Source organism: Photinus pyralis, unplaced genomic scaffold, assembly GCF_008802855.1.
Source record: "Photinus pyralis isolate 1611_PpyrPB1 unplaced genomic scaffold, Ppyr1.3 Ppyr1.4_LG10, whole genome shotgun sequence".
Lineage (NCBI taxonomy): Eukaryota > Metazoa > Arthropoda > Insecta > Coleoptera > Lampyridae > Photinus > Photinus pyralis.
The window spans coordinates 16,983,381-17,000,625 of NW_022170250.1; the positions used below are offsets into that span (position 1 = coordinate 16,983,381).

The 17,245-nt window shown below is 39.9% G+C and overlaps 2 protein-coding genes across 3 annotated transcripts in view; both read left to right on the forward strand.

Moving 5' to 3' along the window:
* The window catches only part of LOC116161157 (flotillin-2), a 376,423-nt gene that overhangs the window by 45,927 nt on the left and 313,251 nt on the right, over window positions 1-17,245 (forward strand). The gene's annotated exons all lie outside the window — the stretch shown is intronic.
* LOC116161139 (glucose dehydrogenase [FAD, quinone]-like) overlaps window positions 3,081-17,245 on the forward strand; it is a 397,381-nt gene continuing 383,216 nt past the window's right edge. Inside the window, exons 1-8 of one of the 2 annotated variants that reach the window (XM_031474375.1) lie at window positions 3,087-3,587; window positions 3,640-3,849; window positions 3,954-5,158; window positions 5,652-5,661; window positions 8,558-8,699; window positions 8,744-8,948; window positions 8,997-9,158; window positions 9,206-9,448. In XM_031474375.1, the coding sequence (XP_031330235.1) occupies window positions 3,524-3,587; window positions 3,640-3,849; window positions 3,954-5,158; window positions 5,652-5,661; window positions 8,558-8,699; window positions 8,744-8,948; window positions 8,997-9,158; window positions 9,206-9,268 (2,061 nt within the window). In that variant the 5' untranslated portion in view covers window positions 3,087-3,523 and the 3' untranslated portion in view covers window positions 9,269-9,448. Of the gene's footprint in view, window positions 3,588-3,639; window positions 3,850-3,953; window positions 5,159-5,651; window positions 5,662-8,557; window positions 8,700-8,743; window positions 8,949-8,996; window positions 9,159-9,205; window positions 9,449-17,245 lie in introns of those variants that run through there. The other variant, XM_031474377.1, reaches the window with a different exon arrangement.

The following is a 17,245-nucleotide window of genomic DNA, read 5'->3' on the forward strand; positions in this document are numbered from 1 at the left end:
ACCCGGAAAAAATTTTCCTTTAGAATGTGGCCTGTAGAATCCATAATTTCAAACAGTTTCAAGATTGGGCTACTAGTTCAAAAGTTACAGCCCTTTGAATTTTCTTTCGAAATTGGTTTCTAGTCCATAACTTTTTATTGAGAAGTCTGATCGAAAAAGTACGAATTGTTTTGGATTCTACGCACCAAAATTAATAAGAAAAAGTGTTTTCCCGAGAAATTTTGGTGCAGTCGATTTTTGGTAAATAAGGAAGGTTATACACTGCCTTTTTTTGAGCCCCGAAAAAAAAATTGTCTCAGATCGACCCGGAAAAAAAATTTTCTTATAGAATGTGGCCTGTAGAATCCATAATTTCAAACAGTTCCAAGATTGGGCTACTAGTTCAAAAGTTACAGCCCTTTGAATTTTTTTTCGAAATTGGTTTCTAGTCTATAACTTTTGATTGAGAAGTCTAATCGAAAAAGTACGAATTGTTTTGGATTCTACGCACCAAAATTAATAAGAAAAAGTGTTTTCCCGAGAAATTTTGGTGCAGTCGATTTTTGGTAAAAAAGGAAGGTTATACACTGCCCTTTTTTGAGCCCCGAAAAAAAATTGTCTCAGATCGATCCGGAAAAAAATTTTCTTATAGAATGTGGCCTGTAGAATCCATAATTTCAAACAGTTCCAAGATTGGGCTACTAGTTCAAAAGTTACAGCCCTTTGAATTTTCTTTCGAAATTGGTTTCTAGTCTATAACTTTTGATTGAGAAGTCTGATCGAAAAAGTACGAATTGTTTTGGATTCTACGCACCAAAATTAATAAGAAAAAGTGTTTTCCCGAGAAATTTTGGTGTAGTCGATTTTTGGTAAAAAAGGAAGGTTATACGCTGCTTTTTTTTTGAGGCCCGCAAGAAAAAATTGTCTCATATCGACCGGGAAAAAAATTTTTCTTATAGAATGTGGCCTGTAGAATCCATAATTTCAAACAGCTCCAAGATTGGGCTACTAGTTCAAAAGTTACAGCCCTTTTGAATTTTTTTTCGAAATTGGTTTCTAGTCTATAACTTTTGATTGAGAAGTCTGATCGAAAAAGTACGAATTGTTTTGGATTCTACGCACCAAAATTAATAAGAAAAAGTGTTTTCCCGAGAAATTTTGGTGTAGTCGATTTTTGGTAAAAAAGGAAGGTTATACACTGCCTTTTTTTGAGGCCCGAAAAAAAAATTGTCTCAGATCGACCCGGAAAAAAAATTTTCTTATAGAATGTGGCCTGTAGAATCCATAATTTCAAACAGTTCCAAGATTGGGCTACTAGTTCAAAAGTTACAGCCCTTTGAATTTTCTTTCGAAATTGGTTTCTAGTCTATAACTTTTGATTGAGAAGTCTGATCGAAAAAGTACGAATTGTTTTGGATTCTACGCACCAAAATTAATAAGAAAAAGTGTTTTCCCGAGAAATTTTGGTGCAGTCGATTTTTGTAAAAAAGGAAGGTTATACACTGCCTTTTTTTGAGCCCCGAAGAAAAAATTGTCTCAGATTGACCCGGAAAAAAATTTTCTTATAGAATGTGGCCTGTAGAATCCATAATTTCAAACAGTTCCAAGATTGGGCTACTAGTTCAAAGGTTACAGCCCTTTGAATTTTCTTTCGAAATTGGTTTCTAGTCTATAACTTTTGATTGAGAAGTCTGATCGAAAAATTACGAATTGTTTTGGATTCTACGCACCCAAATTAATAAGAAAAAGTGTTTTCCCGAGAAATTTTGGTGTAGTCGATTTTTGGTAAAAAAGGAAGGTTATACACTGCCTTTTTTTGAGCCCCGAAAAAAAAATTGTCTCAGATCGACCCGGAAAAAAATTTTCTTATAGAATGTGGCCTGTAGAATCCATAATTTCAAACAGTTCCAAGATTGGGCTACTAGTTCAAAAGTTACAGCCCTTTGAATTTTCTTTCGAAATTGGTTTCTAGTCTATAACTTTTGATTGAGAAGTCTGATCGAAAAAGTACGAATTGTTTTGGATTCTACGCACCAAAATTAATAAGAAAAAGTGTTTTCCCGAGAAATTTTGGTGTAGTCGATTTTTGGTAAAAAAGGAAGGTTATACACTGCCTTTTTTTGAGCCCCGAAAAAAAAATTGTCTCAGATCGACCCGGAAAAAAATTTTCTTATAGAATGTGGCCTGTAGAATCCATAATTTCAAACAGTTCCAAGATTGGGCTACTAGTTCAAAAGTTACAGCCCTTTGAATTTTCTTTCGAAATTGGTTTCTAGTCCTATAACTTTTGATTGAGAAGTCTGATCGAAAAAGTACGAATTGTTTTGGATTCTACGCACCAAAATTAATAAGAAAAAGTGTTTTCCCGAGAAATTTTGGTGCAGTCGATTTTTGGTAAAAAAGGAAGGTTATACACTGCCTTTTTTTGAGCCCCGAAAAAAAATTGTCTCAGATCGACCCGGAAAAAAAATTTTCTTATAGAATGTGGCCTGTAGAATCCATAATTTCAAACAGTTCCAAGATTGGGCTACTAGTTCAAAAGTTACAGCCCTTTGAATTTTCTTTCGAAATTGGTTTCTAGTCCATAACTTTTGATTGAGAAGTCTGATCGAAAAAGTACGAATTGTTTTGGATTCTACGCACCAAAATTAATAAGAAAAAGTGTTTTCCCGAGAAATTTTGGTGCAGTCGAGTTTTGGTAAAAAAGGAAGGTTATACACTGCCTTTTTTTGAGCCCCGAAAAAGAAAATGTCTCAGATCGACCCGGAAAAAAAAATTTTCTTATAGAATGTGGCCTGTAGAATCCATATGCTATGACATACGGGTTGTGTTACATAAGATCGTAAGCTAGCGGCCCCAAGAAGCACCAAGTGCAACCGCACTCAGCATATACCATAGTGACCACGTTTTCCTCTTTTGACAAAATTATAAAGGTGTCGAGGTGTTATGGTAGAATGTTGCACCAAGGAGTCCCAGGTTTCTCTATATAACCAAATTGAATTGTGTTTAGTCTCAGTCTTAACATCGATGTCGAATTGATAAATAACGTTAATAGTATTAATTCAGGTGATCATTCATAATTAATTTTATGTTAATAAATCACGTAATTAAATATACGTGACAGAAGCAATAGGAAAATAGATTCATTAAATAGATAAAGGTATGTTTCTATTACGATACGTTAGTGCTACTTTGCAAAAAGAATGCTACTCCAAAAAAATACGCTTCTTCAAATTAGGTGAATGAAAGTGACAGGGCCGTAAATTTATGGACATTCTTTTAATTGAAATGCTAACGAGGTACCTGACCTCAGTTGGCGGTGAGCCCGTGACGAGCAAGCAATGACCATATCCGTCAGTTGTAAGAGCAAGAAACGTGATTACTCAATTCACGCAAGTGAACCGGTTCATCTCGTGTTTATCAATTTACAATTAAAAAACTGAATCAGGAGGGCGAGGGGACTTTCCATTGCAAATGAGCCCGTAGTACACGTTTTGAGTGCGTCGTATATACGATTGCAAAAGGTGACGAAAACGTGTGCAAGATGAATTACATCACCATCGCCCTTTGTATTCTGCTCACGGTCGAAGACGAGGTGCGACCGGACGGTGAGTCCATAAACAGCATGCGAAATAAATACGGCTGAAATCAATTTTGCAGGGGCTTACAGCTACATTGTGGCCGGGTCCGGTTCTGGAGGCGCGGTCGTTGCCAATCGCCTCTCCGAAGATCCTAACGTTAAGGTTCTCCTATTGGAATCGGGCGGTGCGCCGTTGGCCCAAGCGGAAAAGCCGGTGACCTCGTCCGTTGTGCAGTTTACTCGGCAAAACTGGAATTACCTCATGGAAAAACAGGAAAATTCCGGTTTAGGTGTGTACCAAACCGGAATTGTTACGAACCTAAACCGTAGAATAAAATTCCGGTTCCGGTTCGATGTAAATGCGTAACCAAGCAAATCCGTGGTTGCGTTTCAGGTTTGGTCGATGGAATCGTTGGATACCCACGAGGAAGGGTCCTGGGGGGAAGCACGGTTATTAATTACATGGTTCACATCCGCGGAAACAAAGCGGACTACAATCGGTGGGCCAATTTGGGCAACCCGGGCTGGTCGTACGACGAGGTGTTACCATATTTTCGCAAATCGGAGGACTCCACGGTGAAGATTGCCGACGAAGAGTACCGTAGCCACGGTGGTTTGCTAACAGTCTCCGACGTGCCTTACAGAACCGAATCTGTGCACGCATTCGTGAAGGCTTGCCAGGAGGCCGGCTACCCTTACGTGGATTACAATGGGAGAAATCAATTAGGAGTGTCGTACGTACAAGGCGCGTTGCGTGGATGTCGACGGTGCAGTGCGGAAAAGGCGTTTATTCGTCCCGCACGAACCAGATCGAACTTGCACATTCGGCTCAACAGTCACGTGACCAAAGTACTCATCGAGCCCGGCACGAAGAGAGCATACGGAGTCGAGTACCTCCACTCGAATCGAAAGTTCGTCGTGAACGCCACCATTGAGGTGATACTCAGCGCTGGTACCTTCCACTCGCCTCAAATATTGATGCTGTCCGGTATCGGCCCCCGAGACCATTTACTGGAATTGGGAATACCGCTCGTGCAAGACCTTCCTGTTGGAAAAAATCTGTACGACCACCTCGCCTTCCTGGGACTGATGTTCACAGTAAACAAGCCGATCGTCTCATTCTTCTGGAACACCTTCTCCCTAAGGAGCCTCTTCGAGTTCCTACTCTTCGGGAGGGGTCCTATGACGTCACTTGGAGGAGTTGAAGCTTTGGCGTACTTCAAAACCAACGTCACCTCCTACTCCGAGGATTACCCAGACATGGAACTCATCTTCATCGGCGGTGGTCTACACACGGACTTCGGCACGATTTACCGAAGAATGTTTAGAGTAGCCGATGCATGGTACTATCCCATTTGGCAACCTCTGGAGACCAAGTACGCGTACACCATCCTTCCAGTGAACCTGCACCCGAAATCCCACGGACACATGAGGCTGAGGTCGACAAAGCCCCTCGACCCGCCGCGATTTTACGGCAACTACCTCACCGACCCCAACAACGAAGACGTCAAAGAATTCGTTGCGGCAGTACGCGAAAGCCAAAGGATCATGCGGTCCCCCGCCTTGCAACGGTACGGAGCGAAGCAGGTCAAAGCCGTCGTGCCTGGGTGCGAAATGCACCAGTACGACGGCGACGCCTACTGGGAGTGCGCAATTCGGCACCTAACGACGGCGTTTCACACCATCAGATAATGACATGCAAAATGGGACCGTCGTCGGACCCTGAGGCGGTGGTCGACCCCAGACTGCGAGTATACGGTGTGAAGCGGTTAAGAGTGATCGACACCAGCGTTATACCTACCACGATATCGGCGCACGTTAGCGCGGCTGGGTCATGGTGGGGGAGAAGGGGTCCGATTTAATAAAGGAAGATTATCAGAGGTTGCTTCGCGAGAATATGGACGGGGGAATGTTTCACTATTAAAATCAGTTTTCGTGAAGTTTTTTTTACTTAAACCTACCCATGGTATTACAAGGCACTAAAATTAAGGGCGCTAATTACTAATTGTGCGAATAGATTTACTACTGAAGCTATTGGGAGTAACAATTTCAAAGGTATTTTAGTAGGGGAATTTAAATACAATTTTAAGGGGTCACGATTAGTGAGTAACCTATATCTCAATCTCTAAGTCTTTCATTTTATAATAATATTAATATAATAATGTAATAATAAAATAAATAACATAGGGGTTTCGTATGTCTACTTTTAAATGACAAAATCTCTTCTGAAGGACGCCTAATTTTATGCAATCCAAATAACTCATGCGCTCACATTCAGGATTTTACAATTGCACTACATTGCATTCCAAACAAGGCAAACGGTGTGATAAATTTTATGTTCTTTTACTTTTTCCCTTTAAAAGAATTCATATCTTTCTGTCAAGAGCCTAGCTTTTTAGATAGGTTGGTTGATAGGTAGGTACTTTTAAAAGTGACAGTAGAGTAGTTTAGGTTATGATGAAGATTCGGCCCCTATTTCCCTTAAGTTTCTTATGGGATTCTCTTCCACAAAAATTAAAATGTTCTGAGGGTTGTTTACGGTGTCTTATGGGCATCGCATTTAAACAACCACTGATTTTAAAGTGAACAGCACAGTTAAACTGTTACCGGTACTATACCAATTGAAGGTCCGTTAACTTGGCCCCCCCCCCCCCCCCCCCACTGACAGATTTGATAGTCGTATTATTTTGAAATGAATGCGCTCATATGCGCCACCGATAATAACTCTTGCGCCATTATCGTTTTTTAGAAATCCGAAAAAACATTTGGGGGGGGGCCAAGTGAACGTAGCCCCCCCAGTACGTATTTTGTCCCTTGTAACTAGGTCACCTGATACATTTGGTTATGCGCTCAATTGCGCCACTTGAATTAAAGCTAGCGCCATTACGGTTAAGCCGTGACAAATTTTCAAAAAGTGGGGGGGCCAACTTAACGTTTTTAAAAGTTACTTTTTTTTAACATCTTTTCATACGAAATTGTACTCTCAGGTATGCGCTGAAATGCGCCGTAAAAAGATATCTTTGCGCCATTATTGTTTTTTGGTCATCCGCTCAATTGAGCCACTTGAATTAAAGCTAGCGCCATTACGGTTAAGCCATAAAAAATTTTAAAAAGTGGGGGGGGGGGGCTAACTTAACGTTAGTTAAACGATTCTGGGAAAGTAAAATAGGTAGGTTTTTAAAAATTTGTATTTAGGAGTTACTCCGAAGGCCGAATCGATGTAAAATATTTTCAAAATGGACGCACTTCCGGAAATAACTTTTGAAAACGCTAAGTTAGACCCTCCACTTTTTAAAATTTTTTTATGGCTTAACCGTAATGGCGCTAGCTTTAATTCATGTGGCGCAATTGAGCTCATAACCAGATGTATCAAGTGGCACAAATACCGGTAGCAAAATGCGTTATGGGGGATTCCGTTCACTTGGCCCCCCCAAATATATTTAAGGATATCCAAAAAACAATAATGGCGCAAAGATATCTTTTTACGGCGCATTTCAGTGCATACCTGAGTACAATTTCGTATGAAAAGATGTTAAAAAAAAGTAACTTTTAAAAACGTTAAGTTGGCCCCCCCACTTTTTGAAAATTTGTCACGGCTTAACCGTAATGGCGCTAGCTTTAATTCAAGTGGCGCAATTGAGCGCATAACCAAATGTATCAGGTGACCTAGTTACAAGGGACAAAATACGTACTGGGGGGGGCTACGTTCACTTGGCCCCCCCAAATGTTTTTTCGGATTTCTAAAAAACGATAATGGCGCAAGAGTTATTATCGGTGGCGCATATGAGCGCATTCATTTCAAAATAATACGACTATCAAATCTCTCAGTGGGGGGGGGGGCAAGTTAACGGACCCACCAATTGACAATATGGACTTCATCTTTAGTCGAATACATGGCACACGAACGAAAGTAGAAATACAGAAGCCAAAGCAATTAATATGACAGGCAGATTTTGATTTGTTTTAAAAAGTTATTTTGGTTGCATAAAATTAGGCGTCCTTCATATTAGATTTTGTCATTTAAAAGTGGACATAGGCCTACCTCTAAATTAATAATACTTGTTGGCGATTTTGTGATTTCATTTTGTGAATCCAATTGTCGGTGTCAATTTTCTTGCTTATTTCGAGGAATATGGTAGAACTCTAGAACTATGCTGGGTGGTATAGGAACTACTAAAATTTTCATTTTTTTCCCCAATATGGTAATTACAGTAAATTATAATATATCAAAACTACGAAGAAATAATCAATTCCATCAACCACAAACGGTCAATTTGTATTCTTAATGGTTTGCTTAGTTAAATTTTCATGGCGATTCATTTGAATTCATTAATGTTCGAGTAAATTATTATATAAAAAAAATTGGGCCAGTAATTTCCAGCAAGCCGCCCGCACGAACGCGACCATGGCCGATGAGAAATTGCTGAGTTACGCTTTTAGCGTTTTGGGAACTCTCGGACTGAGCCCGTTTCAGCAAAACACCTTCGCTAGAATACGGGCGGGCGTTGGTGGCGCGTTGTGCTTTTGCTTTTGGGTTTTGGCGTTAATTGAATTCCCGCGACAAACGGAGGGGGACAGAGCATTCCGATACATGATGGAACCCATTTTTGGTAATTACCAGGTTAGCCAGAACCCTCTCCAGCGGATAAAGCCAACGATGTTTTTCTTAGACCTTTATCAAGGCCCTTTCGTTAGTCGCTCGGCAGAAGACATTATTATCGCTTGTAGGAAAGGTGCTCAAATTCAAAAATATCACACAAGCCGATCATAAATTAGGAAGCGAGGGAATTCACAAAAGGATTGGAAGGTTGATAAGGTTTTACTACTGGTCGTTTTGCATAATCGGTACAGGGGCATTCGTCGTGGCGTTGTTGACGCAGGATAGGGGGCTTTCGTGTCCCCTTTACTATATCGAAACTTGGAAAGGGTCACCGGAATATGAAATTGCCGTCTTTTTGGAATCACTATGGTATGTCTATGTAGTATTAACTATTGCAGGGTGGGACACGATGTTTTTCTCATTCGTCACTTACATTTACTGTGAGCTCGAGGCGTTAAAGCACGAGTTCCAGAATATGAAGGCAGAAGATCTTGAAAATGGGTTAGAGGCAGCTGTTCGACATCACCAGATGGTTTTGAGGTACGCTTTCTTTAAAAAAAAAACCAAATAAGTTTGAGTTTCAGCTGCATACCGGACCTAAACTCGATATGCTCGGTGGTGTTTTTGAATCAGTGCCTATCTCTGGCGGTCGCCATCTGCGGCCCCATGTTTATGTTAACTGAGGAAAAGTGGAGTATTAGTTTGGTACTGCACGAACTCACCATGCTGGGCGCGGTATCGGGCCAACTCTTTTGTGCCTGTCTCGCCGGATCTCTACTGACAGACCAGGTGCGAGTAATACCTTTTGAGTAGATCCCGCATTGCAATCTGTTACAGAGCGAATCCCTCGCGACGGAAGTATTCCACGCGTCCTCATTTTGGCTGGGCGCTCCCATTGGAGTGCAAAAACAGATCGTGGTGGTCATGCAAAGATCGCAAAAACGCGAAAGTCTCTCGTTGGGCGGATTCGGTGAGCTAAATCTTCACGTCTTCACTCAAGTGAGTATCGAAGTATTTGGTCAGAGAGCGAGTTGTTCCTTTTGTAGATGATCAAGCTCAGCCTTTCCTTCCTAAACGCGATTGTGGCGCTCAAGACAGGAACGCGGTAATGCGACAACGGTGGAAAATCAATCGGGCACGCGGCCTCACCGACTAGCAAGGCTAAAACAAGGCCATATTGAAATTCTATACACTACCATGCACGAACAGTAGCAAATTTTGTCTTTTAGTTAAATCAAAAGAAGCCTACATTGTAAACTTATTATCTTTAATAAACGGTGGGAGGGAGAGATACTTTTCTCTTTACGTTAAGCACGCGCATTTGATTTTTAGTATGTACCGGGTGACCCAATAAGACTGTTCCTCGGCCGTTGGTCGTATGACTTAGTGCCAAAAAAATTATTGGGTAAATCAGTTATGAAGAATCGCTGGAAAATATTTTCAAGTTCTAAAAATGACCACCAGAGGGCGTAACTGCCATCTTAAATTTTAAAATTGCATTTTCTTTAAATTTCGCATACTAAACTAAACATTCTTTTTTCACATTTTTAAAGAGAACCAGTTTATCTATCATTTTCGTAAAAACAAAAACTCAGTTATTTCAAAAACAAAGATGGCGTGGGGCGTTCAATTGTTTTTGCAATAACCTGCTCTAACTTCTTAACCGTTTGACCGATTGTAACAAATTTGGTATTGTTGAAAAGAGCATTTCTTGGGCAACAAAATATAGTTAATTTAGTTGAATCCTTCTCCACCAGGGGGCTAGTTTTGACACTATGATCCAAAATCCTTAAAAAATCAAGTGGAATGATGACTTTTTCTTTATGAAAAGGTAGCCAAATAAAATCCAAAGAGAGCAGTGAAAAATTAATTAATCTCATTTTCCCCATATTTGAGGTTAGGAACCGGATTTTGAAAAACGGGCCTCTTTGGATGTCATTTGGCTACTTTTTCATACAAAAAAAGTCAAATCATTCCATTTGATTTTTTTAGGATTTTGGGTCATAGTGTCAACTAGCCCCCTGGCGGAGAAGGATTCAACTAAATTAACTGTATGTTGATTCTCATTGTCCAAGGAATGCTCTTTTCAACGATACCAAATTTGTTACAATCGGTCAAACGGTTATTGCAAAAACAATTGAACGCCCCACGCCATCTTTGTTTTTGAAATAACTGAGTTTTTGGTTTTTACGAAAATGATAGATAAACTGGTTCTCTTTAAAAATGTGAAAAAAATTTTTTAGTTTATTATGCGAAATTTAAAAAAAATGCAATTTTAAAATTTAAGATGGCAGGTTCATGACCGATTTACCCAATAATTTAATAACTCATATGACGAACGGTTCTCGAGATATGGCCGAGGAACAGTCTTATTTGGTCACCCGGTACGATGTGCTTGCTTTTGCTAATGAGTAATGACATTTGTAGTTTTCAATTTTGACTACATGCGATATGTTTGCCTTCACTAGAAGTGTCTGTGGCAAAAATTTCAACAAAAGATATTAATAAATAAAAAAGCTGACATTGCGCAGCCTGCGCATGCGCAGTTTAATCGTCAAGATCCATCTGTCCGCCTCCCCCACCCTCCCATTAATTGTTTCCCGAGAAGCTGTTATCATAACTTTTATATGCGACAACCAACTGGTCTCAGAATTTGCATACGCATGCCTTTAGTGGTGATGGAGAAGGGAGGGGGTAGAAATTACCAAAATCCCCGGGATGGGGGGGGGGGTTCGAATTTTATCTTTCACGGTACTCTAAGTCTCAACGAAAGGAATTAATTTCTACCAAACATATCCTCCTCCTCGACTCCTTATCGTGATCGGATATAAATAATTCCTCAAGAACAGATTGTCGGAGGATGGTACTCACAAAGGACGATTGGGAGGTCTGGAAGAAATATAAACTTTGCCAGCGAATAACTCGAAAACGCCTTGTCGGAGGAAAGTACCCACAAAGGCAAAATGAATTGCCTGGACGAGACATATCCATTGGTGAAGTCTCCCTATTAATCATCTAATAATAAAGAAAACATCCATAAATATAACGCAACCATCTACCAAGCTATTTCGGTTTTAAAAAATGCTGTGCACAATTTATACTTGTTAGGTTTTAGGTCCTTCTTTGCGGCTTTGAATCGCCTTGCGAGTTACAATCCGCATCTCTCTTTGGCACCAAATGACTCCTTTTTTACACCTCCTCCTCCTTTACTACTTTCTCTTGCATCTGCTTTATATCTCTCTCCCAAACCCAATACCGTTGACATTCCTTCATATATGCCAGCATTAACGATGCATTTAAGACTTTTAAAGATGCTTCCTACTCATCCGCGTCAACAACTTTTCATATTCTTGGTGATCGGCTTTTGCATTTTGCAGGTACCAATTTTTTTTGCTTCTGCAACAAACCACTGAATGGACGGTGTATTATATTCTTCAACCGAAATCTTATTTCATTTACCAAGACGATGATTTTTATACGCAAACGTGACATTTCCATAGCAATCATGGAATTACGTATAATCAATTGTAGGTATAACAAAAAATGCGCGTGTATAATTGGCATTTAAAGCACATTTTGAAGTGAGTTCAAGTGCCCAAAATAGCAAGTATAGAAATAAAGAAACCCAAAAATTCTAAAAGCGCCCACTCTTCGCCCTCTTAACGGCAGCTCCGGTAAGTCCGAACGAGACAACATCCCAAACAGAGGCAAGCCGAGGGGTAACGATTTTAATGTCCAATGGTGGGACAGCGATGGGAACAAATGCACGCCTAATCGACCTGAATGGCGAAGTTACCCAGATATACCTTCACTATCCAGCCTTCCTTACACAGCGAATAATCCAGAACACACGGGCCGAACTGGATGAGGAACGTTCCAACAAAATGTTGGAATTTTAACGGGGATTCCCCAGCTCTGGGACGATATCTAAGACGAGATTATGATAAGGGAAATTGAAGAAGCACAAACCGAAGACGCAGTCCTATCGCAGGAAGATGATCTATACCGTAAGCCTGCCTGAAAGGAGAAGCTGAGGAATTGGAAAAGATTGCCGCTCGCCAAGGCCTTCCTCAGATCTTCCAAATAAGATTCAACAGTCTATACTACGATCAGGTCGTCTGAATGACGTCACCTTTTTCCGCCTTGAAACGATCCATCAGGCGTTGGAGTGTTTAGCCGGTGCATTTTTTAAGCCGAACGGCATGCGGATGAAGGTATACGGTCGAAATGCAGTTTTATCTTAGTCTGTGGGTCGCACGGACACCTGGTAGCGCCTTGAATTTTCCTATAAACTACGTCATTTCAGGGTCAAATATGCGCCGTTTTGGCTTTTGAAAAATTTCCAAAAGTCAATACAGCCTGAGATGAGTGTGCAAATTCGCTTAAGTCGTAATGAAGTGCCACATTGCCCCTATAAACTTGTTGTCTTTATTGCCAGTTGCCATCTGCCTAAAAAGTAACGTAAGATCAGTGGCGTAGCGTGGGGCGCGATCAAGGTTTGCCGCCCTATATTTTAGGAGCTGGTGAAGATTTTGAATTCCCTATCGCCTATTTTTTATTTATTTTGGTATTTGATATAGGAGACCATAAACTTAAATCGAGGGGTTTTTGAATTATTCAGGTTTCTTGGAATTCCCCCGAAAATATATTTCTTCAAAATCAGGTACTTTGTCTTTTATAAAGAACACGAAGTAGATCTAATTTCAGGGTTTGGTTAAATAGAGCCTTACCTGTAGAAACTGTCCAAAAAAGTTGTTCAGAGTGTACCGGGTGACCCAATATGACTGTTCCTCGGCCATATCTCGAGAATCGTGCATCGTATCACTTAGGGGTAACAAAAATTATTGGGTAAATCGGTCATGAAGAACCGCTGGAAAATATTTTCAAGTTCTAAAAATGACCACCAGAGGGCGTAACTGCTATCTTCAATTTTAAAATTGCATTTTCTTTAAATTTCGCATAATAAACTAAAAAATTTTTTTCACATTTTTAAAGAGAACCAGTTTATCTATCATTTTCGTAAAAACAAAAACTCAGTTATTTCAAAAACGAAGATGGCATGGGACGTTCAATTGTTTTTGCAATAACCAATAATAACTTCTTAACCGTTTGACCGATTGCAACAAATTTGGTATAGTTGAAAAGAGCAACAAGAATCAACCTAAATTATAGTTGAATCCTTCTCCGCCATGGGGCTAGTTTTGACACTATGATCCAAAATCCTAAAAAAATTTAAAAAATCAAATGGAATGATATGACTTTTTCTTTATGAAAAAGTAGCCAAATAAGATACAAAGAGGGCAGTGAAAACCGTTTTTCAAAATATCGTTCCTAACCTCAAATATTGGGAAAATGAGATTAATTAATTAATTAATTAATAAAAATGCTTAAATTATATCTTATTTGATGTATTTCCGGTATTTGGCGATGGCGCGAAAGATTGTTTGGAAAAGAACCCTACACTTTTAGGTACGCCTTGGAAAATTAAACAAATGAAACACGATGCATTATAAAATAATAACAGCCATAATTTGTAAATTATTCTGCTGTGTTTACATTCTCAAAGTGCAGTTTTTTGAATTTGTAATCTTTTCTAAAATGCCGATTTCTAACCAGGAAGCATTTAATATGCTGGCGGCGATGGTTCGTGGTCGATTCGGATGACGCAAATAGAAGATGCGGGCAGCGATGGTCGCATTTTGAAAATACTCAAAATATATCGCTAGCATATTAAATGCTTCATTGGTTAAATCGACATTTTAGAAAAGATTACAAATTCAAAAAACTGCATTTTCTGAATGTAAACACAGCAGAATGATTTACAAATTATGGCTGTTATTTTATAATGCATCGTGTTTCATTTGTTTTAATTTTTCAAGGCCTACCTAAAAGTGTAGGGGGCTTTTCTTTCGTGCCATCGACAATTACCGGAAATACGTAAAAAGCAAATTTAAGATATAATTTAATTAATCTCATTTTCCCAATATTTGAGGTTAGGAACCGGAATTTGAAAAACGGTTGTCACTGGCCTCTTTGGATGTTATTTGGCTCCTCTTCATAAAGAAAAAGTTATATCATTCGATTTGATTTTTTTAGGATTTTGGGTCATAGTGTCAACTAGCCCCCTGGCGGAGAAGGATTCAACTAAATTAACTGTATGTTGATTCTCATTGCCCAAGGAATGCTCTTTTCAACGATACCAAATTTGTTACAATCGATCAAACGGTTAAGAGCACGTATTGCAAAAACAATTGAACGCCCCACACCATCTTTGTTTTTGAAATAGCTAAGTTTTTTTTACGAAAATGATAGATAAACTGGTTCTCTTTAAAAATATGAAAAAAAAAATGTTTAGTTTATTATGTGAAATTTAAAGAAAATGCAATTTTAAAATTTAAGCTAGCAGTTACGCCCTCTGGTGGTCATTTTTAGAACTTAAAAATATTTTCCAGCGATTCTCCACGACCGATTTACCCAATAATTTTTTTTACTCCTAAGTCATACGACGAACGATTCCCGACATATGGCCGAGGGACAGTCTTATTGGGTCACCCGGTACACAGAGTCCAGTAGTAGAAAATGCAAAAACTATTTTTTAAATAAAACCCCCTTTTTGCTGTTTTACAATGGATTCTAATGGGGGCAATGTTTACTTATATCACACTATATCCTCATTGGGCACCGTGTAGCAAGCAGTATCTATCAGTTCTAAAGTTCCAAAAGTATTTGAAATTCATTTTTTTTTGTGTTCTTTTTCCTGAATACATTGAAGTATCACATTCTATATTTGTTTATATATATTATATTATATGATATCATACTTTCTACCGTCAGTCATTTATTGATTGTTATCGGCTGCCTTGGTTACCATGGATACAATAAACAAAACAAAATATCCACGAATCCATGGCCTATCTATTTATAAACAGTAAAAAGTAAGGTTTTTAAGATTTTCATGACTATAGTTATAAAAATGCAATCGGGAAAAGGAATCCAAAAAATTTACGTTAAGATATACAGTGTGTTGCATTTAAAAGATACCAAGTTTAGGTGCTTTTACTTTTTTTTCTATCTTTCATGGGTAGTAACATATGATAACATCTATTTAGTTCCTATTTGCAATTAGTGTTGCTATAAAGAGTCCAAACTCTCCTTTTTTATCGCATTTTTGCAAATTTATTTGCAAAAAGGTAGCTTTTAATCTCACTTCGGCCGACTGGTTGGCTGGCTGGCGGCAAATGCGAGCCCGTAGAAGAACGCTTGTCGAAAGAGGAGCAGTGTACCTACCGGGGCCGTGTAATTAACAACTTTAGAGACGGGGCTTTATGATCTGGGATCAGCGACATCTGGGCGCCATCACCGAGTGTTATACTATCGTGGCGATTTTTCAGTGTTTTCCCATTTTCTTCTATAGTTTGGATCCGATTGTTTTCAAATTGGTATAGTCGGAAAGATCTTGTAAACCTGCATCGTTTTTTTCGTAGAGTACCGACAAAGGGAATGTGGTACCCTCCGCGAAGATCTTACTAATGGTGGGGTCACAACTTGCTAATAGAATATTAATCTGCCATTCAGCAATTTAAGAAAATAATGCCTCAGTATCTGTCCCTCTCACGGCGCTGTTGGAATTGTTGCAATATTCGTTTATTGATAAGTTTACAATATAATATGCTCCTGTGGATTAAAACAAAGGGGAAATTTTCTACTATTCGTGTAATTTGGTGCAATTGTTGCCTTGCTAGGGTGAGTTTGCCTTCACGATTGATCTTCCATCGTTGTCGCTTTATCGCGCTCCTGTCTTGAGCGCCAAAATCACGTTTAGAAAGGAAAGGCTGAGCTTCATTATCTACAAAAGGTACCTACAACTCGGTCTCTGGCCAAAAGCTGCGATACTCACTTGCGTGAAGACGTGAAGGTTTAGCTCACCGAATCCGCCCAGTGAGAGACTATCGCGTTTTTGCGATCTCTGCATGATCACCACGATCTGTTTTTGCACTCCAATGGGAGCGCCCAGCCAAAACGAGGACGCGTGGAATACTTCCGTCGCGAGGGATTCGCTCTGTAACAGATTGCAATGCACGATATACTCAAAAGGTATTTCCCCCACCTGGTCTGTTAGCAGAGATCCGGCGAGACAGGCGCAAAATAGTTGACCCGATACCGCTACCAGCATTGAGAGTTCTTGCAGTAGCAAACTAATACTCCATGTTTCCGCTGCTAGCATAAACATGGGGGCGCAGATGGCGACCGCTAGGGATAAGCACTGGTTCAAAAACACCACCGAGCACAGCGAGTTTAGGTCCGGTATGCAGCTGAAACTCAAACTTATTTGGGTTTTTTTTTAAAGAAAGCGTACCTCAAAACCATCTGGTGATGTCGAACAGTTGCCTCTAACCCATTTTCAAGATCTTCTGCCTTCATATTCCGGAACTCGTGCTTTACCGCCTCCAGCTCACAGTAAATGTAAGTGGCGAATGAGTAAAACATAATGTCCCACCCTGCAATCGTTAATATAACACAGCAATACCATAGCAACTCCAAAAAGACGGCAATTTCATATTCCGGCGACCCTCTCCAACTTTCGAAGTAGTAAACGGGACACGGAAGAACCCTGTCTTGCGCCCACAACGCCAGGATGAATGCTCCTGCCCCGGTTGTGCAGAACGACATGATGTAAAGTCTTATCAACTTTCCAATCCTTTTGTGAATTCCCTCGCTTCGTAATTTATGGTCAGCTTGTGTGACATTTTTGAATTTGCCCACCTTTGCTGCAAGCGACAGTAATCTCTTTTGCGCAACGACCAACGAAAGGGCCTTAATAATGCTCTAAAAAAACCGTTGCCTTAATTTGCCGGCGAAATTTTTACCAACCTGGTAACTTCCAACAGTGGGTTCAACCATATACCGGAATGCTCTCACTCCGTCCGTCTGTCGTGGGAACTCAATTAACGTCAAAACGCACAGGCAAAAGCACATCGCGCCACCAACACCCGCTCGTATTTTAGCGAAGGTGTTTTGCTTAAACGGGCTTAGTCCGACAATTCCCAAAATGCGAAAGGCGAGACTCAGCAATTTCTCGTCGGCCA